The sequence below is a fragment of the Morchella importuna genome, assembly GCF_003444635.1.
Source record: "Morchella importuna strain M04M26 chromosome Unknown Morimp01GS036, whole genome shotgun sequence".
NCBI lineage: Eukaryota > Fungi > Ascomycota > Pezizomycetes > Pezizales > Morchellaceae > Morchella > Morchella importuna.
Window position 1 is genome coordinate 436,479 of NW_025763433.1, and position 26,178 is coordinate 462,656.

The following is a 26,178-nucleotide window of genomic DNA, read 5'->3' on the forward strand; positions in this document are numbered from 1 at the left end:
GTTCACTCGCCGTAACGGTCAAACCATATCGAGTGATATCTCATGATCCAATAATTGATTTATTCCAGAGGGATATCTAAGGTATTTTTTATGTGCCTCTTATCCATACTCAATTCCCCACTTTCTTACTCCCAAACGAGTGAAACAAATCCAGCGGATATAAAAAAGAGCAAATAAAACGAGAAAAAAAGAGAGTGAACGAAATGAATTCAAAAGATTGCTATGGAAAAGAAAGCAGTCGCCCCCAAAACAAAGCCAGACTTGCCGACGTTTAAACCTCAACCCTAGCGTCTCCTTCCGTATTACTCACATCCCCGCCCGCAACCGCAACCTCGGCCGCTTCATCTACTCTGCCCTTTTCGGCTTCCCCGACCGCATCAGTATCGCTCTTTTTGTCAGCAGTAGCCGGAGCCGCATCTCCGGGATGTTCCTCAGCCGGAATAACGGTTGGTAGAGCACCCTTTTCTTCTTTCTCTTCTGCTGCGGTGGTAGCTGGCACTTCAAGATCCTTCTCCTGCGTGTCCGAGACTGACGGGACGGTTTGAGCACCGGTACCAGTTACACCAGGAAGCGTGCTTGTTGTCACGGCGGGAACAGAGGAGTCCTCCTTCTTTTCCTTCTTGTCTTCCTGCGCCTTCTTTTTCTCAGGGGGCGGTGAGTCTGTGAGGACCTCAACGTCTCCTTGATCACCCACACTCCAGATGCTCCAGACGCCCACGCTCATTATTTCTGGCTTCTGCTCTTCCTTAGGTGCAGCAGCCTCAGTTGTAGTTGCAGTGGGCAACTTCCGCCCTCTTGGACCTTTTGCACGGCCCTTCCTCACATCTGCAAGAACCTCTTTCTCCTTCTCTTTCTCTGGGCTCGCGGGGGCTTCTTCCTCCGTTTTCTTCGGAGCCATAGGGCCGAGTTTCAACCGATTGTCGAGATCGCTAAGGAAACCTGCCTTCAAGGCTGCAATCTTGCCGCCTGTACGGGGAGGTACTGATGGTTTTGATTTCGGGAGTGTGGGGACTGCATCCGCGGATGGGGATTTTGCGACCAAGCTTCCAACAGGACGCACCGGGCGGTTCAATGGGACCTTTGGTTTTGGGCGATCAGGAAGACCTGGCGGCAGCCTCTTCTCCGTTACAGGCTGGTCCGAGGCTTGTGGGCGATCCGGAAGTGTGGGGGGAGCGCCTCGCACCTTAGGTGCCGGTCTTGCGGATGGAACTGCTGGGCGGGCAGGAATTTCTGGTCTTGAGCTGGCCTCGATAGGAGCACCGGTCGTAGGACGTTTTTCAACCTCTAAAGTGTTAGGGTCTTCGAACTTTGTGGTGCCGCTAGTGGTTGCGCGATCTTTGGGCTCCGTTGCAGAGTACTCTTCTTCAGGGAGGTATGTGAGTTCGGCACTGAGCTCCAAGCTGGGTGGCACATCCTCCCAGATATCATTACTAGGGAACCTTTTGACCTTCTCGCGGTTGGAACTGGCGCCTAGCTTATCGGGATCATCAGTGCTAGATCCGCGCTTAAGGAGCTTCTCGAGGCCATCGTCTCGTCCTTCGCGGTTGACATGATGTCTGTATTCCACTGTCTTCTTTAATGCATCTTTCTGTTTTCTCTCGAACTCAACCTCATCACCGGGTACATAATGCTCGTTCGGCTGGCCGTGAATAAATTTAACACCAGTTTCCGGCTTTCCATCGGTCCTCTTTGGGATAGTCCTGTCGGCTTCTCTTTCCTCATCTGTCATCTCCGTATCTTTCGGAGGCGGGGTAGATGAGACAGTTGCTTCCAACTGCGAGAACTCTGGCGCCTCTTCCCAAACATCCTTACTCGGGAACCTGTGTCCACCTGAAGATCCTATAGACTCCGGCATTCCAGGTCGCTTTGGCTTTTCGTGAACTTTCATCTCCCCTGGTGTTTCCTTTCCTTCGGCTTCGTCATCGGACTCGGGGAACAATGGTTCAGGACGTTCTCCGGATTCTAAAGACTCCCGAACGAGTGATTCTTTCGACTCGAAGCCATGGCCGGACAACCTGACTGGCTCGACATCTGCATCCTCGTCATCATCATCATCATCATCCATACCCGGATGAGTTGATTGAGGCCTTGAGTGCGGCCTTGAATTAACGGCAGACTCGGGTCTCCATGCAGCAAGAGGCGGCGAAATAGCTGGCGCCATATAGCCTCCACCAGCTCTCTTCAATACTTCATCAGCGGCCAAGATGGGGTACTCTTGCTCCCTCTCAATCTCAGTTTCCGTATCATTTGCATCTTCTTCATCATCGTGATAGTGCTTAGTCGGAGAAGCAGGCCTAGTACTAGGCCTGGTTCCCGGTCTCGAGCTTGGGATACGGTGGGGGTGGTGGTTATGCAGATGGTGGTGATAAGTCGGGGGATCCAGATGTATCGCAAGCTCCGAATCCTTATCTTCAGAAGCATCCCCTCCAATTGCTCGAGCTAGCGAAGCAGTATCTTGGTCGGAGAAACCGACCACGGGGGTCCCAGATTCGGGCGGAGAGATAACGCGTGCATAGTGTTCGCTGGCTAGATAACCGATTTCTTCGTCAGGAACCGGAGTGGAGGTTTCTGGTGCTGACAATCCCTGTGCAACCGATTGGTTGAGATCGCTCACACTTCGGGCTAAAGCAAGCAACACCAAGTCAGTTTTTTTTTGTTTGTCCGTACCTCTGCACCTTGACTCCTCACAAACAACGGAACATGGAAACAAGGAAACAAAAAAGCAAAGAAAGCGAAAAGAAAAGAAACAAAGACCCAGCCAGTTTTGCAATAATAATTGGATGAACACAGGAAATATTGGAGAGCCCAAAGAGAGGAGAAGAAAAAAGGAAAACAATTATCCCTGCCCCCCAAACCCCACCAAACAATTGCGGGGAGAGAAACTTAAACTTACCATGCGGATTCACCCTCGGCGTTCCATGGCTCCCGTATGCCCCCTCATCCATCTCCCATTCCTCCTTATACACATGCGCCTTTCTCCCACCCCCAGGCGTAGCTGCTGGAGTTGGGGCCTGCACATCTCCCGCATTCGGATACATTGGGACTCTTTTCCCAATCTGCGGGATCCCAGTATTCTTCCTCACTGGAGTTCTGTACGGAACTCTGGCCACAGGTTGATGCAATTCCGTAGATGGTGAGATGGTGTGGAGCTCTGGCTCTTGCTGCTGCTGCTCCCCCTCCGCCTCTCCCTCCTCAGGGGTGGAACGTGGCTTCGTGGAAGGCCGCGGCGGGATGGCGGGCACGGGGGCAGATGCGGAGGCAGCGTCATTATTTGATGCCCTCGAGGGACGCGGCGGGACCAAGGGTGCTGGTGCTGTTGAGGCCATTGTTACGTTTGTTTTTAAAGTTTATTTGAGGTGAGATGAGATGAGGTGAAGGTGGGAGAATGTAAAAGAGGTGGGAAAGGGTACTAGATAAATAGAAGCTCGTTCTTGAAGCTCAAACCGCCTTTTATCATCCGTTCACACAAGCAAGGAAATTCAGAGCTAGGTAGGTTAAGAAAACCCGCGGGTCCGCTATCCTTATGAATCCGGAGTCCATCCACCCATCATACATCCATCCCCAACTCATCCCAGCAAAAACATACGACGTGCTCAAGTCTCAAGTCATGGGAACAAACCTTGCAGCTGCTTGCATGAGGAGGGGCGTTGAAGGAGGACTGGAGATGCTGTAGCCTGTTGTACGAGGGGAGCTCTATTCTAACTGCATGCCTACCTACCTATGTACCACCTACCAGGCAGACAATGATTGTTTCCCCATCAGAAAACCGGAGCCTTCTCTTTCCTCCACCTCAAAACAGCTCATCGATATCATGACGTTTTGGCCATCCCAACATCACAAAACAACCCCTCATTACGCCCCCCCAACATGCACAGCACAAGTACGAATATCAAATTGGTGATTTCTCTGACACATCCGGCCGCAACAATCGCTTTGTACCCCCCCGGTTCGACTTGCAGGTTGCAGAGAGCCCCTTCTGATTGGCTTAACTCTACCCCTCCAACCATAACTTTTGCGGGGAAGAGCTCCTTCCTATGGGCCTACACCTTGCTGTACCTACATGTCCCGCATACATCATGTATATATGTAACTGCGCTTTCGTGACAGACTGAGATGATTTACTCTGAGAATATATTTAACCCTAGAAATAACTCATCATTAATAGAACTGCTTAAATCCATAGGTAGCCTCATGAAACATTAGAACAGGGTTAGGGCTACCTTGGCTATTCTGAGCGGGTACTGGAACGATTCTCAGCGATATCGTTTCATCACACGAAAAGGGGGTTGTGGGGTAAACCTACATATAGGTACCTGTATCTTGTAGGGTGCCTTTTGCCTCCCGTCACTTTCTTCTGTAGTACAATATCTCAGCTCACAAGTAACCATTCATCTCGAGCTCATAAATTCCCCAACCTGAATAGAATGAGCCTACAAGAATAAGGAAATCATTCGGGGCATAAAGCTTTCATTACTACACTGAATTCACCACAGGAAGAATAGATGAATGAATAAAAAGAAAAAAGAAAGGGAATAAAAATAGGAGCCGGATCACCCGAAATTGACAAAACCAAGGGAAACCCAAACTACAAAAGCTACAAGAAAAGAACTCCTTCGCATCCCCAAACCTATAAAAGCCGCTTCCGAGACCCATATTTTCTCTTCCTCATCTAGCCATCCTCAAACGATCTTGCAATGCTTCCCCCCATGACCAGAACTGTCAGTATCTGTGTTTATTACACGATCATCTGAGCAACACCTGCACCGCCCAGAGTCTTGCTACCCATGAATTCCTGACCCTTCAACCCCGCCAATCCGTAGAAGGACCCCGCGAGGGTCAGGATGAATGCTGCAGCAATGAGAGATGAAGCCTTTACAGCGATCGAAATCCACTGTACAGCTGCCATGGCGAGGTAGATACCCGCGCGACCATAGTTGGAGTGGAACTTGCGCACAAAGTCGTCGAATACCTTTGACGTCGGGCAGATGCGGAGGAGCAGGGGAATTTCAATAAAGACCAGAAGAAGTCCGCAAACGCTAATTACGCGTCAGATTACAGCTCTCCGCAAGGAAGGGGACAAAGGAGCAAACAAACAGGCAGATTATCGAGAAGATGATGAGAAGCGAAAAGCTGAAGATGTTCGCAATACCTAATGCGACACAAAGAATGATCGCAAGGATACCCGTCCTGAAATTCTCCAGTCAGCGATAAAGATCTATAAACGTTCAAACCACCCCTTCCTATTAGACGTAGATGAGATGAGGCATACCATTGGCCATATATACCTATCAATGACAAACTCAGTCAGCCTCATCTTGTAAACCACCAACCCCGCCCTTATCCCAGGTAAGACTCACTGAAATTCCTCGTCTTAAATTCCGAACCGATGCTCTCCATGATACCCATTTGAATTATGTATATGTGTTGTTTCTTTGGCTTAGGTGCGTTTATAAACTACAACCACAGGGGCTTCTCGGTGATAGCAGTGATTGAATGAAGCGCGAAGTGTGTATATATTAACCGGGGAAGCGTGGGAGTCGTCGTCGTCGTCGTCGTAACTGCAGTCGTGTGATGTGTGTAGATATGGTGTGGCCGTTGTTATTCGTTCCCTCGTGACAAGCTTGCTTGTCTATGTGTATATCCCTTCCTTCGTCTTGCGATGGTGTTGATGTGATAGCTGCAGTGGTTGTGGTTGTGGTAGTGGTGGTGGTTGGGAGTGATAGAGAAGGGATCAGGTGGAAAAAAGAGCTCCCGTCATCGGCCCTTCTCGTTCCTTTGTGGCCACACATTCCTCTCGCCAAAAGTAGAATGGGGCACCGTTGCGGCAACAAACGGTCCTTGGCGCCAGGAATAGAAATTACATGTTCCTCCCCCGTGAATCCTGTCAGAAGTCTTACATCGGTTCTATATAGATTGCTATTCCTCTGCTCTACTGGCTCAACTCTATTGTAATGTTACATATATCCCCCTCCCTCAGCATCCACCGGAGAGACATCTGTATCTTTCTTAGAGACTATCCCGGTGCGCAGTGGCTACTCGGCCACTCTCCCGCAGACGCGCGTTCAGCCTCCCGTCGCCTTCAGGGCCGCAGGGCTGAGGACCGATGAACACTTCTTTGTTCGTCATCATCGGCCATACGGGCGCCGTACATACTACCCACTGTTTTAGCTTCTACTAACAGCTCCAGTACATGTAATCACCATCCTATGTTCACTTATCCGAATCGATGCGGTAAACTACATGTACATGTCCTACGTTTTTACCTGTGACTTCCGCCAAGGATCACCATGGCTCCTTCATCCAACTCCTTGAAACCAGCCTTTTCATATAAAACCTTTGGATACCCGCAAAATTGGTCTCATTGGCCAGAAATAGAATAAAGAATACTTCTATCAATTGCCCTCCTACTCAAAACACACGCGTGAAACTACCCAGAAAGTGGGGAAAATAGTGAAAGAATGATTACTTGTGAAAGTAGAAGCACAGATAGGTGGAGAAACAAAAAACAAAAGATGGATTTTGCCAACATCCAAGAGCTTATAGAGTGCCTTGACTGCCTGTAACTGCTGCATCTATACCTCTGACCCGACTGCCTCCAACTTTTGCATCTCTACCCCCACCCCGCGCGCCTGGGCGTCCACAACACAAACACGCACATGGAGAACACCGAAACTACTTGATCTTTACATTTCCACCGTAGAAACATTAAGTGCAGCAATCAGCAGTAAACGAGCCTGAAGATATCGTTGAGTACATAGTAGCTCTCCCCCTCTGGGACGAGGTGGAAACATTGAGAATATCGCTGGGGATGTTCGCTGTCATCGATCTGAAGCGAGGGCATGTATCAGCAGCAGGCACAAGGCAGGAAAGGGATATAATAAATAAAGAAACGAACCACGAGCTCGCCGGTTACCTGGACCATGATGTTACCATTTGGTCCAGCAGGCTGGGCATCAAGAGTGGTAATCCTGTGGGCGACCTTCCCAAAAGGTAATGACTACAACTCATACTTAAGTTAGCATCACATAACTAGCCCCGGAGAGCGGAAGTGGCGCTGACTGTAAGCTTTTCAATGATAGGGGAAACGCCCTGGTGTTGGTTCGTCTCAAAAGTCATCATTGAGTTCTCCCTCTGGTGTTAGGACCTGGTGTTAGCCTTTCATATACTCGATCGAGACATTCGGGGTGGGGTGGCGGTCGAACGTAGAGAGGAGCCAGTCTAGTGCGATCAGAGTCGAAGGTGTTGTAGTAATATTTAGCGAACTCATCTATCCACTCGTATCAGAATCTGTCCACGTCGCGCGTAGCTGCATAACGTGAAATGTGAAGAGACACATACTCGCAACTGTAACAAAATCTAGAAAGTTGACATGAGTGTTAGTAAATCGCAAAGGGTATGAAAGTAACCTCCACACAGCTTTATAGAAGAACCACGAGTTCTGTCGTAGCTAAAATCGACCTCTCCCTCGCCTACTTCATATCTAGACCTAGCACAATCTCACTCCCGTGCCCACCCTCTCCGAATCAAGAATACATGGATAAGGGGAAACCTACCGGCCATCTTGAGCTTCAAGGAATCGGGCGTCTGTCGAGCGGCGAGAAATAGTACTTCGCGGGTGGTTGAGGGTATTCGTGTGGTGGTTGGTGGTGTTGGTTCTAAGAGGGGAACAAATGAGGGGTTGAAGTGGGATGTGATGTGGTGGTGGTTGGTGGCCGCCAAGAGATTAAGGGTTTGGAATAGGGTTTCTTTTCCCTTTGAGACTCGCCTGCAATAGAAGTTCGATACTCCCAACGTGACCACCCCAAACCTTCTAACAAGAAATTTCGAAAGGGGCTAATTTTTATATACATACAGTATTAATTGCCCCTTTCTTCTACTTACATGTATCTTTCTACTTGGAAGTGACGATGTCGTGGTCACTGGTGCCCATACTCCTAAGGTACGTGCACTTCGATATATCTGTGTCAATTTCACTCCCTCACTTTATATATCGGAGCTCTCTATACTCGAGCTATGGCTGCTTAATAAAACATCATATCCATCCTGGATTGCTGAGATAGGGGTCAGAATGTGTTTCACTCATAAGATATCACTCGCATCAATTCTCACTCCTGCTGGCGGATTTTTTTTTGTTTTTTGTTTAATTCATTAATTACATGCAACTCCTGCTGGCGGATAAATTTTACACATCGGTGAAAAAACTTTACTCCGTGTATTATCTCCGTCGAGAACTGAATGCGGTAGACCAGGGCACAAGAGGGTGCATAGATTCTTCTTTGTTCCCGTTCCACACACATGCACACCATCATCCGCGCACGCACACACACACCTACATGAATATGTACATACGCCGACATACCCAAATACAGAAATACTCGCACATACGCACAAGCGTGCTACACTTATCAGATTTTCATACTCTCCGGCGGCCCCAAATATCCTCCTCTTACACCACCAAGGTCCACTAGCACCTTTTCTAGTATAATGCCTGGTTCCAAGGCCCAGTATCTGATTCTGTGCGGACCCGCCCCCGAACTCGTAAACGTGTGGCTCCTCCTCCAAACACCATCTCTAGCAGCATCAGTCCATCCCGACGGCAGGTCCCCCGCCGTTGCTGGTTGAGCCAAAAGCCTCGTTGTATTCGCAGGCGCATCTTGATCAAAAGAAACAGCGTACATGAGCGGCCGTACTGGATCAGTGTCAAGGGTGGTTGTGAAGTAAAGCGTTACATTCACAGTCGTCTTTTGCGAAAAAAAGTAGACGGAATAATCTAGATATGGTGATGCTGGAGGACTTTGGCTAGGTGCAGTGACTGGGTAGAGGGCAATACCCCCGGAGTTTGTGCGGGTACCAAGATATGGCAGGATTTCGTAGTGGGGAGAAGAGCTGTTCAAAGGGGACTGTGTAGATGCGGTGAAATGCGCAGCTTCCATTGAGACGTGGCCATCTGTCTCTACAAACCCATTGAATCCGCCAGGGACATTTCTGTTGTTAACTGGGAGGCGGACTTCCTCATAATCTCCGAGTGTCGAATTAACGTAAATCAATGCGTTTTTGCCGATAAAGTCGATGGGTACATCTGCCCAATTTACACTAATTTCAATTCTTTGGTCTGGTCTGTCGGAGGTGAGGGTGCCGGATGAAGGTGTGAGGATTATCCAGCTGTACTGCGCCTTTACAGACCATTGGATTTTTGGTGTCCCTCGAGCATAAACTTCAATATATCTGTTGGCTCCATACGGGTCAATGGGAGGTAGTAGGAAGCCTGGCGCTAGGTCATCTCTTGAAGGCTTTGCGAGATCACTCCCTTCGTTAAAAAGACCAGGGCGAACGCCGACTAATCCTTCCACCCCAACTCCCATTTGTCCAAGTGCAGGTACGGTGTCCTGCCTGACTTGCACATAAGATAGACCGGAGATCATATCTCTTGATGGCGGGTGGAAAACTGAGGTATAGCCATAATGTGCTTGGCCCATAATGTGATTCCACTTACCGCCGAGCAATGAGTGGTACTCCTCCGTCAAGTCAAAATCATCGTTGAACCTCTCGATAGCGTTCTCGGCGAATTTATTGGCAGAATTACGCCTTTGTCTGGCATAAACGCTATTCTTGGCCTGCGATACTTTAACATCAAGAAAAGTGTAAGAAGCCTTGATCGGGTGAAGCACAAGCTGAAAAAACGCCGGTTTACTACTATCTGGAATTTTCGAGTACAACGCTGAGGCTGTGTCCGAAAGATTCTTCCATTCTCCAAGAACTCTGTCCGCTTCGTTGTAGTTGAGAATCGAAAAAGTTTCGGCTTCGATACTCTCGTGTCTTCTCAAACCCACCAAATGGCTGTGTCCCAGAAGTAGATTTGCTATGGGCTTTGCGTATTCTGTACCAAATTCACGACTTGCATAAGTCTCCAAGAAATCTGGAATCGAATCTTTAGTGACATAGTTGCCGTTCCAAGCCATTGTCATGATGAGAGAAAGTGGTAATTCCATAGGCTTAATATCGGCAACATTTATCACCCATATTTGGTCCGCCCCTCGAAGCCAGGCGGTGTTCAATTGTTGCCACACTTTTCCTAAAGAGTTTGTGTTCATCCACTTATAACTTCTGGGAGAGCCAACAAATTCGAGGTGGTAATAAACCTGAAAGTAGAACTTGTTAATAGCCAGTCCTCTTGTAACCGCTTTAGGTAATGATCACTTACCCCGATCCCACCGGAACGTTCATTCTCGGCTTCGGTTGGAAGTCTTCGAATGGTTCCAAAATTGTCATCTGCAAACAGCAAAGTGACATCGTCTGGTACCTCTAGGCCCTGTTCATAGTACGCCTGGACTTCCTTATACAGCGCCCAAACCTCTATAAGAGACAATCAGCCCCGCTCAATTACCAACTTCCCAAGGGGTACATACGTTTGACATCCTCCTCTCCATTTTCCTTCAGAATATCACGCTGGGTCGCAATAACTTCCTCTAGAATTGCTAATGGATTTGACCCACTAATCCCAGAATCCCCCGCGCCTCTCATTCCCATGGTGAAGTAACTTTCAAAACCCTTTGCTCTCTCAGCTCCAACTCGGAAAAATTCGGTAATCTTAGCCTTGTTACTATTCCAATCCCATGCGCCCTGGCCTGAGGTAAGCCATTCATTTGTTGCCCTCTGCATGGGTTCGTGGTGGGAGGTAGAGACGACAATTCCATATTCATCTGCAGTGGCCTGATTCAGTGGATCGTCGACGAAGAAGCTATTCCCAGGTTCAGGGTAGCTTGGCCACATGGCGGGCCAAAGATAGTTCGCCTGGTGGTACAGCACATGTTAGTCCTAAATTGCTCAAGAGACCAATCCTAGCTAGCTGGGGGACAACCTTCATCCGGAGAAGGAGCTCGAAAACATGCTTGTAGAACTCAGTATTATAAACCGGGCCAAATTTATCCAACACGAAGGATGTGAGAGAGGGAGATTCATCATTAATAAAGATCCCCCGGTAACGAATACTGGGTTCTCCATGATGAGTTCTCACGGGGAGCGCATATATCTCTTTTCGTTTCTGCGGAACCACGTCTGCCCACCAATACCATCTGTATGATACGTACTCCCAGTTATTAATGTTATCCTTAGAAGGAAAAGGAGAGAGGGAAAGATCAGGGTGCTAACGGTGAAACGCCAATCTGCTCGGAAAGCGTATAGACCCCAAATATGGTCCCTCTTTTATCGCTCCCCACAATTACCAGGGCTTTGTCCACGCCTTTCACAGGCTTCTGCACTATCGCCGTCACAAATGACTCCCATTGACCTTCCAGCCCTGTTACGTTGACCCTTCCCTCCTTCACCATCCCATCCACAAGGGCAGATTGCCCTAAGCTACCTACAATGATCGCCATCGAAGCGTTAACATTACTAGTATAATTCTGCACCCCGGCAGGCTTGCCGGTGACCTTGCGAAAATCATCGGAGAGCGATTGGGCGGCTATCTGTACTCCTTTGAAGTCTCCTTCATCTACGAGGATTGGAGCAGAGAGAAGACTGACTCCGGGTGGGGCGAATGAGATGAAACGCTGCTCTCCGAGGGCATGGCAGAGGGTCGCAGACGCGAGTAGCAATGCCGCGTATGGTATCAACATATTTGCGAATTGCACGTGCAGAAAAGAAAGAATTGCGATGCCTCTCTCTCTTACTGTGGTAACACGCCAACCTCTAACATATGCTCCTTTATAAACATTGCCTCATGAATAACATATCATTGACAGAGGTCGGTGACCGGGCTATTCCGCACCGACTTTGGAGGGATTGTGTATCGATCATAACCTCAAAGGTCTTTGTGTGGTAATCGGCTAACTTTGGATGTTATGTTTTCTTTTAGCATCCGAGATGGCTAATAGGAGATGCTACTAGTACTCATCGCGGATCAGTCTTACCCCGGATTATTTGATCGGCCAAATCAAGCTTTTCTGTGTCTCACTACTCTATAGATCTAGCTCATCGCATATCCCCAGACCGGTTTTGTGCGAGTGAGAAGCGATGAAGAATACTGTCCCCGACTCCCTCTTAATTTAAAAACCTCCTCCAGTTCCCAGGGTTGGCCAAGGTAAACGCACCCTGGATACCACAACCTTATTTCATGGATCAGGTCGATACCAGACAAAGTTCTTCAAACCCACCCCATCCAAACTGATCATCGGCAAGGAAGGTGGCGGCGCTTGTAAAAGGTATTGGTGGGCTTTCATTCACGTCGTTGATAATTCCCCTTGGAATTGAATATAACATCGGTAAACAGGCGAGTTATATCTTATCAAGAACTCCAAGCCCTCCTCGCGTTTCCCGGGAGTACGTTTCATATATAGCGTATATAGAATAATTTAATTTACATGGATAGGCTGATAACAGGAAGTTAATTAGATGGCTAGCCTGATCCAAGCTTCATGTCGGCTATTGAACGTCGAGTCGCGAAAATCATTACTTGAACCTATCTGTAGGTATCATATCGGCACAGCTCGGGTCAGTTGACTTGTTAGATCTTGTTGATCATGATGAATTCTTAGGGACCAGAAAACATGGTGGCTATATGTAAATGTATATAGGTAGAATTAGTTCGCTTGCGCGATTCATCTATTCATGCAGGGCTTTATAGTAGAATAGAGTAATTTGGATTCTGAGAAAAGGCGCAATAAGGCCCTTCTACCCGTAATGTCGTTTTTAAGTGGTTCTTGGCTTAATATGGCACCTTTTAACCCGGGCCTAGACAATCTATCTCACGAAGATACAAATGGGGGTATAGATTGTCTATCTATTTCAATTCAGCACTCGGAGTGTAATACTCTCGCTGGTAGTACACGACCGAAAAGTAAGGTTTCTTAAAGTTCTTTGGAAATGAAATGTACACATCTCAACAGAAGCGCTGTGTACAATCACTTTAAAAAATGAAATTTGTATTATTTGGCATGTGGCAGTTTCTGTGTACGTGCTACATGTACTCCATAACCATGGGAAAGAAAAAGGCACATGGCAGAGCACTTTTTCAAAAGTATAAATGTAAAAATTACACAAAAATCGGGAGAGAGCACATGTCTCCACCCACGTCACTAAATGCACTACATGTCAGCATGTCTTCCATATAATTGACCCTTATATAGGTATCAGTGTACTACAGATAACCTCCAAATAAGTCCAGAATTGGCATTGAAATTGTAGTTTTCCACGAAGGCCAGCAGTTTGAAAAGTCTATATCACAGGGCAAAGAAATAGTAGAGAAATTAAAAGTCTCAGTAAAAGCAAGACTTAAGTCTTAAGCTTACTATTATAGAGCGAGGAAAATTGTATTATTTGATAGTCGACCGATATATTATATTGATAAAACTTAAATTAGAACAGTTATAGATTCCATCATACAAAGTTATATGTCGTTAAATAGCTAATGGCCCCCGAAACCAAAGGTTTTCTCATGTCGATCCCTTAGATCAAGTCTGGAACAAGATCGATCAAGGCGTGATATTGTGCGCACATAGGCCTGTTGCTTGGGGAAGGTTACTCCCTGGCCATATCCTTTTCGACTTTCATTGGTGTAATGGTTTCGGCTAACCTTCCTATCTAGCTCTCTGGTTCTCTCTCCAGACATCTTCAAACGTTTCTGACCCAAGGACAGAAAGCATATCCGATAGGAAGTCAGAAGCAGAATTGAGATATACGATACCAGTACCATACATTGTCAAACCAGCCCTGCTAGCGGTTGGTGCGTACGCCAGTCACGGACCACATATCTGGGTTAGGGTTAATGGAGGCTGCAGCTGATGTTTCACGGCAGTTGAAGAAGGTCTCTTTTTCCCTTCCCATGGTTCCGATTGCGTGCAATTATAGTTTAATCCCCGAGATCCACGAAGGCTAGCCTAGATTGCGCGCTAGAAAGTCACCTAAGTAGATGTAGACGGCCGCATACTCGAATGTACATGTATGTATGTACAAAGGCATCTCTGAATGACTCCTTCAATTTACTTGTCATTCATCCTGCACAGAATTACCCCGGAGAAGGAGCCGAAAGAGTAAGTGTTCGTTTTTCGCTGGTTACCAGCTACTCCCAGGACGCAGGCTGGTCGAGGGTTCCTGCCGGGCTAGATGCGAGGAATATTCGATGTAAGGAACACCTTGCTAGGTTGCCGTATGTAAGGAACGTGTTGTACGCATCCGCATCTCAGCCGTTTTCTCTCCGTTTGGGCCGTTTGAGTGGTTATACATGCAATTACAACTGCATCCTACATGGGGCCCTTAATAAGTATCCACTGCCCTATCACTGATTATTGATCTTGAAGGCGATTTTCAGGCATTGAGAAATTTTAACCTTCACCTATAACGACTGCATGAACCGTTGCACTCATCCTCTGACGCGCCGAAACTCTTTTCGCTTCGATTATCGTTGGCCAGGCTATCCATCTGGGCCTATGAAACCTGAAACGGACTAGCCATCCCTACTGTGGCAGGGAGGATGGACCAAATATTGATAACCTCAGAACCCGCTCCCAGTGGCCTATCCCTGGAACCTGGCACCCTTGCACAAGAGGTTTCAGAAAAAGTATTGGAGATGCTGGACATTTCCGCTGAAAGATGGCAGACCAATAATTATTGGTATGGTAAAGGGTCAAAAAGATCTATAATCTACATATCTATATCCCACCTCCTCTTCTTTCTTTCTTTCTTTCCTTCCCCGTTCATCCATTTCGGTGACGACGTCGTTCTTTGACAACTTTTTTTCCTTTTCTTGGTCGGATTGTTAAGGTCGGTTGGACAGTAACTTTGAGAGTTTGGTCTAACGTCCATTTACATTCATTCAAATTATATTCGAAAAGGACCGGCTCCAGTGATCTACAGTGTTCCTCTCTTTATTATCGTCATTCGCTCTTTAGGCTGCTGGAAGGATTAGGTTTCGAAGTAAGGATATATCGAAGGACCTACTAGTGCATCTATATATGCAAACAGTTTGGATATTACAATTATTGGGGGATCAGCATTTTACAATCGCCTTACGGTCATTTCACTCTTAAGATCTTACTTTAATTCAGTACAAGCGCTAGCTAGGCTAGTTCAATTCTTTCAGTATGGCCCAACAAATAGCAACATCACCGTCATCAGCAATTATTCCCCCTCTCGGGACAAAAATAACAGAGGTGGCAAACAAATCCACGACATCGCTGCAGTCTACATTTAAACCGCAAAGTCTTTCGGCTCCAAGGATCCGGATACTGCTTGCACCCTATATGTCTCCTTTCATTGTACCACTACACAAGGTCGAAACGTGGGATGTACGTGCATAAATCTCGATTGGAATAAATTTCTCTATCTATAGCTAGGTGTCTATATACATATGCTGATCAAATATATAAACAAATATAGCTCCTATACGAAGCTCTGAAAACCCTTTTTGGCCTCGATATCTTCAATAACTCTTCAATACGCATAACCGACCAGGACGGAAACTCAATTCTACCCCCGGTTTGGAAAGATTTGCTCGAACCGGATATGACAATAATTGTCGACACTTGTTCCCTACAGGCAGAAAACTCCCCAGTGACCTTCAAGTTCGAGCCACTACCCGCTTTCAGCCACAGCTCGCCGCCAGCTTCACCAGCCTTTACAAGCAGGGTATCGGAGGATAGCTGTCTTTACGACTCTGCTAGTATGTATAGGGGTCAACTGGGTGTTATCATAGGACAGGCTGTGCCAATGCCTCCCACCCCCGTTGGGACACCTAATGTTCATGGCCGACGGACATCAAGAGACATGATTAATGAGTGGTCTAAGAGGGTGGGCGAGGAGGAGAAGAGGGATGCGTCCGTTGAGATGTTTTCTGGGTTGAGCTCAGGGCATTCTTCAAAACCCTCAGAGAAGGAGCAGACCACATCCACAGAGAAACCGGTACGGCAGGAAAATGCTCCCAAGGCGAAGTCTTTCAAGTCGAGCATATCTCGCTTTGCACGGGCAGTGCTGTGTGTCCTCACATACTCAAAGGATTCCCCACACTCCAAATCCTCAGACAAAAGGAAACGGGCGCCTACACCGTCAGACAAACCCAGGCGCACAATCACCATGGATGCCATTGAGAAGCAGCCCCCCAAGAGCCAATTCACCACTCGTGCCTACCATATCCCCTCTGAACGGCGTACAGCATCGATATCACGTCGCCGCGGCATACCGTCACTCGCGCCGGTCGCCACTCCTTCAACTACTACCCCAACTCGCAGCCGTGCTGAAGTCCGACGCTCAAAATCTCTATCACACTTAAAACTACCTTCCTTCTCATCTACTAAGGCCACCACATCATCGCCACTTCCCACTCCAACAGCATCCATAAAGTTCCGTCCTCGATCAAAGTCATTTACTTCCACACGTAATAGCAGCAAGCTGTCAATCATATCTCCGCCGGTGCCACCCCGACGACCAAGTCTCGAATTGGGAACAAACGCCCAATACAAAAGCCTCGCACTCGATAAAGCCCAAATCACAGAGATGTTCAAGGAACTCGATGGCGAAACACTGGCTGGACGCAGCAGGAGTGGAACTGGAGATACCTCTTCCACCTTAGCCGTTCCTCCCGCTGCTCAAGAAGTAAGTAGAACCGCATTCTACCCAATACTGCCGTATGAACTAACCTTACCAGCTGCAAAAGCCACTTCCGAAGCTTCCCTACAAGTTCTCCGCATTCCCGGCGCCATCACCGCCGAGATCCCAATAATAGGTTTCGGGGACGACTATGTCGTGTATGAGGAAGTCGGGCGACCAGCCACGGCAGTCACAAGGAGGATCACAAAGGTGACTTTGAGGAAGGTGGCAAGCACCGATTTTACGCCGGTGAAGCCAAGGAGGGTGAAGACTGTAAAGACGTTTTAGTTGGTGTATGGGCAAGTATTCCGTTTTTTTTTTTTATTGTGTGATAGTTTCTTCTCTATGTATGTGCTGGGGTTTATTTGTGTGGCGAGGAGTTTTAATTGCGGGGTTTTGTAATTTTGGGGGTTCTTTTCTTCATATTTCATAGGTCAAGGAGAAGGCAAGGTGGAGGGGGAGGATGTGTTTGGCGGTGGTGGTGGGTAAGGTTGGATAAATGAAAAAGTTGCTTTGTGGCATAGCTAGTGGTTAACAAACAATATATAGCGCTAGCAGTTCAAGGTAACTCTTCCTCTTTCTCCGAAATGTTCATGACCTGTGAGAGTAAGCCTGATCTAGCTGATATGGCACTTGTGATATCCTCGAGTTTAGAAGCAACAAAATCCTACCCAGATCTGTAACCTCACTTCTCTGGTCAGTTAAACATCAATATATACAAATGGTAGTATCTCTCCGCGTACCATCTTTAGATTATCCAGCGAGACATCGTTCAGGTCATACAGCCCCACCCCACCAATCATGTAGAAAACCGGACTATGGCGTCCCCCACGCACCATTAAAGAATTCCCTTCAGAAACTCTGCAGGAGTAAGTATAAATATAATAACATGCCCCCAAGAACCCACCTTAGACAAGCAACTACACCGCCCGCGCCAAAAACAACACATACCCGCCCACATGGAGTACAGGGGCAGCCGCCCAACAACTCCCTCCGGACGTCGCTCCGTAATCGGCAGGAGCGATTGGCATGACGGATAAGGGCTGCGCGCCTGGTCATTGGGTGGTTTTAGTATATATTCGGGCGCTAGCTGTGACTGGGCTTGGCTTGGGTGCGGTGTCGAGGCGTGGCTGGAGGAGTGGTAGCTGGAGGGGCTGGAGGGGCTGGGTGGTTGGTTGAGTAGGGCGTGAGGGGGTTGATGCGTGGTGGGGGACAAAGGAAAAGGGGCCCCGGGGGGGGGGGGGGGGGTATTGGAGTGGTGGTTGTGGTGGTTGTGGACGAGTGATGGGTTGTGATTGTGGTGATGCTGTCCCTCCCCTGGTTGTCAGGGCCGGGGCTATATTGGTTCGGACAAACTAGTTGATACAATCATTGTCAGTATCAAGTAAATATAGCCTCATTGGCCATGATTTTGCAATTGACTATATAGGGGGAAGCAATATCGATTCGGTATTCCAATTCCAATTCTAATTTGTAGAGTAGAATACTAGCGCGTGCTAGTTGCATGTAGTGCGTCTCAATGCAGAAAGGCGCTCTGGTAGTAATAAAACTTCTGGCAGATACGAAGAGAGACTAGTGCGCTGCGTGCATGTGAATTGTAGAGGAAATCTAATTTGTAAAAGCTGCAGCTGTGAATGAGGAATATTAGCTAATTGAGTTTGTTAGTTGGTTACGAGCTATGAGATAATTACATACCGGACTGAACTATATCCTACTGGATGGATTAAGCAGTGCTGTCTACTATATTATATGGCTATCAATATTATCGAGTCCATGTGTCTAATCAGAGCCACTAATTAACAAGTCAATCGTATCGTCTGGCAAACCGCCCATGAGAGGAAAAAAAAAGAGTAAGAAAAGGCCATCTGAAACCATCCCAAATCCATATAAAAGCAAAAAGCAGCTAAATCCCGCCCAAATCCAATCCAAGTCCACTACCACCCAATGCCCACCATCACCCCACACATCACAAACCACTCCCCATCTATACCCATCCTCAATTAATACCCCTTCAACCCAACCCTCCACTCCACCACCCTCTCATCAAACGCATCCACCACCTCCGCCGGCAGCCCCTCCTCAGGCTCCCAACTATCATCCTCACACCCCCACCCCTCCCAATGCACCAGCATCTCCCTCGCCCACCCAACCCCGCTCCTCGCCTCCACCACCCTCTCGCCGCGTATTCGGTCAATTAGATACAGCCCCTCGTCCTCCTTGCTCCTCGTATCCTTCCCACACAGCCTCCTCTCCGGCGCTGCCGTCACAACGACCTCGTCGACGGCGATTTGCGAGGGCGTCAGTGAGCCGGCGGGCAGCGAGATGGTCACGAACCCCCTTTGTGCGGGGAGGCTCGGGATGACGAAGAAGGGGCCGTCGTAGAGGTCGGTGGTGTCGATGCTGTTGGGGAGATGGGAGGAGGGCGGGCGGCGGCGGAGGATGTAGCTTCCTGGGGGTGGTGGTGGTGGGGACTTGGCGGGTGGTGCGGGTTGTGTGGGGGGCGTGCGCTGGGGTGTGGGGGGTGAGGGTGTGGGTGGGACGATTGTTGGAGGGGAGCTGGAGCGGAGGGAGTAGTTCTCTGTGATTGGGCCCAGGGTGTGGGGTGAGGGGCACTCGGTCTTGATAATGGCGGCAGGAGGTGGGGTGGGGACGGCCTGGATGGAGGTTTGGGTAGGGCTGTGGGGAGGTGAGCCGAGTGGGCTGTGCCTGCTCTGGAAGCTGAAGGCCAATGAGACGAATTTCTCTGGCTTTTCGATCTGGTCCTGATTGATGGTAGGTTGTGCTTTGTCTAAAATACCCTTATCAAGGATATCAGCAGCAACATCAGAGAGCCTCTCTACCTCCATCTCCGCCATCACCATCTCTTCATAACTTTTATCACCAGCGTCAACCTGTCTCTGCCTCTGTCTCTGTCTCTCTTTCTGTACCTGTCCCCGCTCTTCTGTCCCACCCCCACCCTTCTCCAACTTTATCTTCACCCCACTCGTCCTCCTCCTCCTCCGCTTGTTAACCCTCCCACTCACCACAGTTCTAGACTCTGCTGCCGCTCTGTCAGCACGCAGTCGTCTCCGCTCACTCTCCATGTACAACAGCAGCTGCTGGTCTTCAGACGCCACCTCCTGCTCCTCCTGGCTGCTGCCGCCCCCGCACGCAACCAGCATCAGCGCACAGAGGAAGACGGCGGGCCATGTGACGACGAGGTGGTAGGGACTGAACATGCTCAGTGCGTTTGAATACATTCTCGTATACGGCTTGGATACGCCGAAGCGGTATGGAGTCGAGGATGTATGTAGGGGTTGATACAAGACGAGTGAGGCAGTATGAATGATGATGATGATGAAGTGTGATATGTGCTATGTATGTATGAGAAACCACCAGGGATGGATATTGTGATATGATGTGACATGAGATGCCACGACGTACGTATGTAGCATACTTACTGCCAACTAACTACATCTAGCTCCCACCACCATGATGTGAGCTACCGTACTGCACCGTATACGTATACGTACATGTATTTACCATACCATGACAAGAGGTACGGTACGTACGGCTCAATACATGTATGTCTGTCTGTATGTATGTATGTATGTATGTCCGTATGTATGTATGCAGGGCAATCCGCGCGCAAGTTTGTATTTGTATACACTCCGGCAGCTCATACAAAGCCCATACATGTAGCTACCTTTAGGCTATCATACACAGTACCGCACAGTACCGCACTGCACTGTCCAAACCCACGGCAAACAAGCATCACACACTATCACTCGCACCTCACACAACCCTCGCTGCAACCCCCCCTGATCGGCAGCAGGTGCAGCGCGCGAAACCGCGCTTGCACACGGTAGCCAATGGCAGGGCGGGGGGCGGGGGGCGCGCGCAATCCTTGTATATTGCTGGCTCACAACAAAGAGAGAGTGTGAGGGAGAAGAGTCTAGACAGCAAACTCTAAATGCCACGCGCAGAGATCTGGCGTGACCACACAGGCTGGAGCAGATCGGGGGTTGCACAGCATACAGGCAGGATGGGTACGGCGGTTGGAGGGCGCTGCTGGCTGCGACTGGCTGGTAAATAGTAATTAAGTAGCGTAGCTATGGTGTGTGGTCGGTGTGTGTAGAGTACATACATGCCGGTGTGTGGACGGAGAAGGGGTAGAACACCAAAATGCCTGGAGCAAATCACTGCAGCGCTGTACTGGGACGCGGGAGATAGTCGTCGGGGGGGATCCTGATCCTGGTAGATCAGAAACTGGGCCGGGGTTCAGCTGGTTTTTGTCATGTCAACTACGACGCGCGCGGCGGAACAGGTGTTTCGATTTGCTGGGTGTTTAGGCCGTGGAAACGGGGGGAGGGGAGGGGGAGGGTGGGGAGAGGAATATATATGTGGAAGTGGACAGCGAGTGCGCGGGTTGTGTTGTGTGGGACGGTTCTAGTTCTATGGATCGTGGAGGGAGTGAGTGCATGGGGATTGAGTGCTGGCTGGTTGATGTCATGGATTGGGGGAGAGAGAGGCGAGTGAGAGGTTATGCACTTACCCACCCCACCCCACCACCACCACCACCACCACTATCACTATCACTACTGCGCACTTACAACCCCACCTCGGACTGACTACTACTACTCTCGTGCACCCAAATCTTCAAACCTCAACTCAGCTCACAACCACAATTAACTGCCGGGAACGTGAATGGCCAGAACCAAATACTGTCTAGTAGTAGAGTAAAAAAATTCAACGCCCTAATAGAAGAGCGGTAAGTGTATATATATATATATAAATATCGTAAAAATAGACAGCAGTGAAGTAAGTACTTTTCCAAATATCCCAGCTAACTACATACATCCCAATTCCATTCCTTCGTGCAAAAAACGATAGCGGCTGCAGCAGGCAAGGTATCCAAAGAGATAAAAAAAAAAGCTCTTGAAAAATAAAAAAAGATCAGAATTACAGGCCTCCTAAAGTAAAAAGAGAAGAGAAAAAAAAAAAGACAAAGGAAAAAAACGGATTAATAAGTCAAGTGTTCCTGCTGTGTAGTGTAGCCCCCTTTTTTGTCCCCCACCCTATGCGCCCCTCCCAAGTAAAAAGTTTCCAAACCAAATAAAAGTAAAAAAAAAAAGAAAAGTAAACTCTAGGAAAGAAAAGAACATTATGAGATGATGGTAAAAAAATAAAAAAAATAAAAATAAAACGCCGGCCTGTAATCGTATCAGTCGCATATTCACAATTCCAATTCCAATTCCCCCGCCCGCCCACGCATGTTCACATTCCCCCACTAATTCTCACGCAGCACATCATATCTTGATCTCCCGATGTATATCCCTGTGGTGGTCGCCTTCGCGATGACTGTGCCCGCCCCCCCTATGACTCTGTGACGTTGGCGGCCTTTCCCTCTCCGACGACTTCCCCGAAGACCCTGTTGCTGGTCGGTCCTTATCCTTCTCCTTATCAGACTTTGATGGTTTATCGGCCGTCACTCCCCCGTCGAAGAGCCGCCGTGCAGCACCAAACAGCCCGCCCTTCTTTGCGTCCTTCTCCTTCTCCTCCTTTGGTGTTTTGTGCCGATGTTTGTCCTTGGTCTCCTTTGTGCTGCTGCTCTTTGAGGTCTTCTCTTTTAGCTCCTTCAGTTCCTCCTTGGTCTCCTCCTTGATTGTCTCTGGCTCTTCTCTACGTCCACCGCTCCGTGACCGCTTTGCTGCTGCGGAGCTGCTACAGTCGTCGCACGAATCCTTACCGTCGCAATGGTGCTTCTCCCGGCGCTCCTTCTTCTCCTTACGTTCCTTCCTGTGCACACTGCGGCCATCAACTGTTGCGTCATCATCATCCTCAGCTATGGCATCCTCTTCGTCAGTCCTCTTCTTCCGCTCCCGCTTCCCACTCGCCTCATCCCGCTCCTCGATACGCCGCGCCTTCTTCTCCGCCTTCTTCCGCTCCGCCTCCTCCTTCTCCTTCTCGATCCTCCGTTCGGCCCGCCGCCGGCGATTGAACGTCACATTACTCGCGCTGTCGTCCGGGCCCAGCAATATACTCTTCCCGCCCTCCCACTCCTCCACCGGCGGCAGCAGCAGCTCATTCTCGTCCTCCAGCTCGTCCGGCAGCGGCGTCGGCGTCGACGACGACACCTCGCCCTCGGCCAGCTGCTGCATGCTGCGCTTCTTCATCTTCTTTGCGATCCCATTCTGGCGCTCCTTGAGCGCGCGGCGGACAATGAGGGCGCGGTTGTGGAGCTCCTCAATCTCATCGTCGAGGCCCTCGAGCACGCGGAGGAGGCTGCGGTCGAGGCTGGTGATTGTGCGCAGCTCCTCCTCCTCGTCGCGGGGGACGGCGTTGCTGGACCCGTCGAGGAAGCCGTCGAAGCGGCCAGAGTTGATTAGTTCCATCTCTGCGTCGGTGAGGCGGGAGACGGCGGTCAGCAGTGGGTGCAGCTCGTCGTGGAGGAGGAGATATAGCGCGATGATGGGGGCGGTGATGGCTGCGGGGGTGTGCTGCGGGTATAGGCGGACCAGGGCGAGCTTTGTGGCGGCCAGGATGTGCGGGTCGGACAGGTATGCGCGGAAGATGAGGATCTGCGTCTGGTTGAGGATGCCCTCAATGATCTGCACGACGATCTCGCTGTGCTCGTCGAACTCGCCGTCGTCGCTGAGCGCCGATGCGGTGGTGGGGGACGGCGGTGGCTGTGACCGTTTTAGCACCTTCTCTACCTCCTCGAGCCAATCCTCGACTTTGCCCGTCTTCTGCTTCACGCCCGCCACGACCGACTGCGCGAGCTCCTTGGTGATGTACATACTTGGCGGGTGCAGGTGCGATGCGACATCGTCATCCCCGGTGGCCCCGCTCAGGATCGAGGCTTCAATGTTGCGCCGCGACATCAGACCCTTAACCGGCAGCACGCACAGGCATGGCCGAGTGCGTCCTCCGCGGATATACTCTAATATATCGTGCCAGCCCACGCCGTCCACGCCCAAGTCCCTTGTGAACACGCCGCCCACCTGCTCCAGGAGCTTTCTAGCGACGCTGTGGTACCCGTTTGCGACCGCAATGCTGCCGCCGTTCGAGAGGATGCTGTGGTAGTTCTCCAGCAGGATGTTCAGGTTTGCAAACACCGCCGACACGGGCTGGTCCGTGTCCGGGCTGTCGTCGAGCGAGTCTGGCTCCTGCCAGGGGTGGAAGTTTGTCGACACGGGGTTGGGGAGGGAGCCGTTCGGGAGGAGGTAGTCGATGGGCTGGCGGCCCAGCTTCTTGCCCATGCGGGAGACATCCTTCAGCGATGCGTTTGACGACGATGTGCCCGGGCGGAGGGCGCCAAGCTTGTCGGGGGAGCCGCCGCGGACGGCGATGGCCTGCGGGCCGTAGCGGGAGGACGAGGTGGTGCGGGTGTTGTTGGTGCCCCGTCTGGTGAGTGGGGGGGAGGGCGGGAGGGCGGTGATGCTTGGGTGGCTGGGGGAGCGGATTCCTTCTTCTCTCAGTACCCGCGAGAGTGAGGATGGAGATAGTGGTGTGGTTGTTGAGGTTATTGTTGTGGAGGTTGTTGTTGTTGTGGAGCTGTGGGTATCGGAGACCTGCCGAAGGGGGGGGAGGGGAAGGGACACCGGGGCTGGCCGCGGTTTACTACTACTGCTTGAGCTCTGTTTGGGGCCGTCCCGCTTGGGGACTGTCTTGATCGAAGGCATGGACAACTCCTCTTCTTCCTCTTGTGCCTGCGGTGTTGCTGGAGTAGTTGTGATGTCGACAACAGCAGCAGCAGCAGCAGCAGCAGCAGCAACAGCAGGAAGAGAGAGGGTCGGCGGAGACGGCGGAGCTCTCTGCGGTTCAGGCACCACAAACACAGGCTCTGGGTGTTGTCGCTCGTCCACTACCGGAGCAGCTCTTCCTACGGTGGTTTCCTGCTCGTCAAAGTCCTCCTCCTCTTCGTTATCGGTCTCTGCGGCACCAGAGATTGCAGTAGATGCACGAGTTGTAGCAGGCGGTGTGGGAGGGGTTTCTCCAGAGGCAGGAGCACCAGCAGCAGCAGCAGCAGCAAGTCCACAAACACCACCACCACCCACAAGCTGTTCTTCGGAAGAAATCGAGCGCAGTAGCAGCAGCGGGGAGGAGTGTTGGCGCTGCTGTCGCCCATGCGTCTCTTCCAGTGACGACGAAGGGGGTGATAAATCGGCCATATTCCGTCGCTATTACTCGCTTCTTTTTCCTTTTAATTTAATTTTTTTTTTCTCTCTTTCCTTTCCTAGTTTGTTGCGTGTGCTGTATGGATTGTTTGCTTGGGTTGGGTTGGGTTGGAGGCAGAGGGGGGGAAGGAGGAGTGCAGTGGAGTGGGTGAGGGCAAATAGACGTGGTGTATGTAGGTGCGGAAGTAACGGCTCAATGGAGCTTCGAGCTGTAACTTCCAGGAGTCAGCGCGGGTGCGAGTGAGAGGAGAACAAGTATCCAAGCAACAAGCAGCAGGCGGAATGGAAATCGGGAATCGCGAACCACAGCCGAAGATAGGGTGGTTGAGTGAGGAGTTTCTAACCTGGTACCTCTGGGCGGGCTGCCTCTGTTTCTGTTTTTAATGGTAGGTATGGGAATTTTTCACAGACTGGCAAAGACTGGCAAGACTGACTGACGGGCGAGCAGGAGAAAAAAAAGAGTGAGAGGAATCCTTTGGATGGGGATAGGATATTGTGATATTATGATGTGATGTGATTGATTTGATTGATTGACGGTGATGATGATATGTGGGGAGACACACTCTGAGATTCTGCCTCTCTGGGATCTCTCTCACGTTCACTGACTGATCTGTCGCTGCAATGGGGAGCAACTCTCGAAAGACGGATGACGAGAAAAACAATTCCAGCGTCCCAAATCAAACAGCGAGCGGCCAGAACCAGAACCAGAACTACTAGTAGAGCTAGGGGACTAAGGTGATAGATATCGTGGATCGGGGAGCTGTCAGAGGCTGAATGAATCATGTGTTGAGGTTCCTCTCAACCTATGAGATTGATTACGCTGCCCTGCCCTGCGCTGCCTGTTGGGAAGGGGCTATGATACAACCAGGAGAGCAAGAGATGCCTTTTTCCCCTTCCGCTCCTCCTTCTTCTTTCCTTCACTTGACTTACTTCACTTTACTTCACTCGAACCCTCGCTTCCTGCACAGGGATGATATGTAGTACTTTAAAGTGGTACATAGAAGCAGGGGTATTTTAGGGTAGGTAGGTACGGTACTTACTCTACTCGTGATATAGCTAGCTGCGGCGGCGAATCCACGATCCTCGGTGCCTTTTCTCCGCCTCTCCCTTCTTCCATACTACCTTCCTTCCACACTCATAGCTCCTTCTTTCCATCACCATTCTATTTCCCCCAAAGTCCCAAAAGTATATTTTGGTGATACTCTACATTATGCTTCCCCCCCCCCCCCCCCCTGAGCCAGCCAGTCAGACACACGGTCTGATCCGCCGCACGAGCAGCAGCAGGGGGCCGCCATTGCAACAGACACGTTGGCAGACTTTCTCCCTCTTTTTTTTTTTTTTTTTCTTTCTTTCCATTTTGTAACCCTGTGGTTGTGGTTGTGGTGTGTGGTGCGTTGACATGGCACTGCAGGTTGGTGGAGTGCACTGGGGAGTAGTGAGT

At 49.8% G+C, this 26,178-nt stretch overlaps 9 protein-coding genes across 9 annotated transcripts; 2 read left to right on the forward strand and 7 right to left on the reverse strand.

Moving 5' to 3' along the window:
• Positions 1 to 271: 271 nt before the first annotated feature.
• Positions 272 to 3,326, reverse strand: LAJ45_09493 (uncharacterized protein; the record flags this gene model as incomplete). Its single annotated transcript, XM_046119036.1, has 2 exons — positions 272 to 2,622; positions 2,894 to 3,326. The coding sequence occupies 2 exons, from the start codon at positions 3,324 to 3,326 to the stop codon at positions 272 to 274; spliced, it is 2,784 nt and encodes a 927-aa protein (XP_045967851.1).
• Positions 3,327 to 4,735: 1,409 nt separating this feature from the next.
• On the reverse strand, positions 4,736 to 5,406 carry LAJ45_09494 (uncharacterized protein; the record flags this gene model as incomplete). Its single annotated transcript, XM_046119037.1, has 4 exons — positions 4,736 to 5,036; positions 5,095 to 5,187; positions 5,270 to 5,285; positions 5,358 to 5,406. 4 exons carry the CDS (start codon positions 5,404 to 5,406, stop codon positions 4,736 to 4,738), a joined length of 459 nt encoding a protein of 152 aa, XP_045967852.1.
• Positions 5,407 to 6,718: 1,312 nt separating this feature from the next.
• On the reverse strand, positions 6,719 to 7,560 carry LAJ45_09495 (uncharacterized protein; the record flags this gene model as incomplete). Its single annotated transcript, XM_046119038.1, has 7 exons — positions 6,719 to 6,826; positions 6,896 to 6,913; positions 6,980 to 6,997; positions 7,060 to 7,131; positions 7,203 to 7,267; positions 7,339 to 7,356; positions 7,554 to 7,560. 7 exons carry the CDS (start codon positions 7,558 to 7,560, stop codon positions 6,719 to 6,721), a joined length of 306 nt encoding a protein of 101 aa, XP_045967853.1.
• Positions 7,561 to 8,405: 845 nt separating this feature from the next.
• On the reverse strand, positions 8,406 to 11,615 carry LAJ45_09496 (uncharacterized protein; the record flags this gene model as incomplete). Its single annotated transcript, XM_046119039.1, has 6 exons — positions 8,406 to 9,622; positions 9,695 to 10,139; positions 10,202 to 10,353; positions 10,407 to 10,791; positions 10,859 to 11,072; positions 11,149 to 11,615. 6 exons carry the CDS (start codon positions 11,613 to 11,615, stop codon positions 8,406 to 8,408), a joined length of 2,880 nt encoding a protein of 959 aa, XP_045967854.1.
• A 37-nt stretch (positions 11,616 to 11,652) lies between these two features.
• LAJ45_09497 (uncharacterized protein) lies at positions 11,653 to 12,562 on the forward strand (the record flags this gene model as incomplete). Its single annotated transcript, XM_046119040.1, has 8 exons — positions 11,653 to 11,673; positions 11,742 to 11,743; positions 11,807 to 11,817; positions 11,887 to 11,902; positions 12,178 to 12,200; positions 12,269 to 12,318; positions 12,391 to 12,463; positions 12,534 to 12,562. 8 exons carry the CDS (start codon positions 11,653 to 11,655, stop codon positions 12,560 to 12,562), a joined length of 225 nt encoding a protein of 74 aa, XP_045967855.1.
• A 2,515-nt stretch (positions 12,563 to 15,077) lies between these two features.
• Positions 15,078 to 16,711, forward strand: LAJ45_09498 (uncharacterized protein; the record flags this gene model as incomplete). Its single annotated transcript, XM_046119041.1, has 3 exons — positions 15,078 to 15,281; positions 15,373 to 16,584; positions 16,637 to 16,711. The coding sequence occupies 3 exons, from the start codon at positions 15,078 to 15,080 to the stop codon at positions 16,709 to 16,711; spliced, it is 1,491 nt and encodes a 496-aa protein (XP_045967856.1).
• Positions 16,712 to 17,263: 552 nt separating this feature from the next.
• LAJ45_09499 (uncharacterized protein) lies at positions 17,264 to 17,637 on the reverse strand (the record flags this gene model as incomplete). Its single annotated transcript, XM_046119042.1, has 3 exons — positions 17,264 to 17,266; positions 17,322 to 17,439; positions 17,486 to 17,637. 3 exons carry the CDS (start codon positions 17,635 to 17,637, stop codon positions 17,264 to 17,266), a joined length of 273 nt encoding a protein of 90 aa, XP_045967857.1.
• Positions 17,638 to 18,578: 941 nt separating this feature from the next.
• On the reverse strand, positions 18,579 to 19,817 carry LAJ45_09500 (uncharacterized protein; the record flags this gene model as incomplete). Its single annotated transcript, XM_046119043.1, has 1 exon — positions 18,579 to 19,817. One exon carries the CDS (start codon positions 19,815 to 19,817, stop codon positions 18,579 to 18,581), a length of 1,239 nt encoding a protein of 412 aa, XP_045967858.1.
• Positions 19,818 to 21,866: 2,049 nt separating this feature from the next.
• On the reverse strand, positions 21,867 to 24,731 carry LAJ45_09501 (uncharacterized protein; the record flags this gene model as incomplete). Its single annotated transcript, XM_046119044.1, has 1 exon — positions 21,867 to 24,731. One exon carries the CDS (start codon positions 24,729 to 24,731, stop codon positions 21,867 to 21,869), a length of 2,865 nt encoding a protein of 954 aa, XP_045967859.1.
• Between the last annotated feature and the right edge of the window lie 1,447 nt (positions 24,732 to 26,178).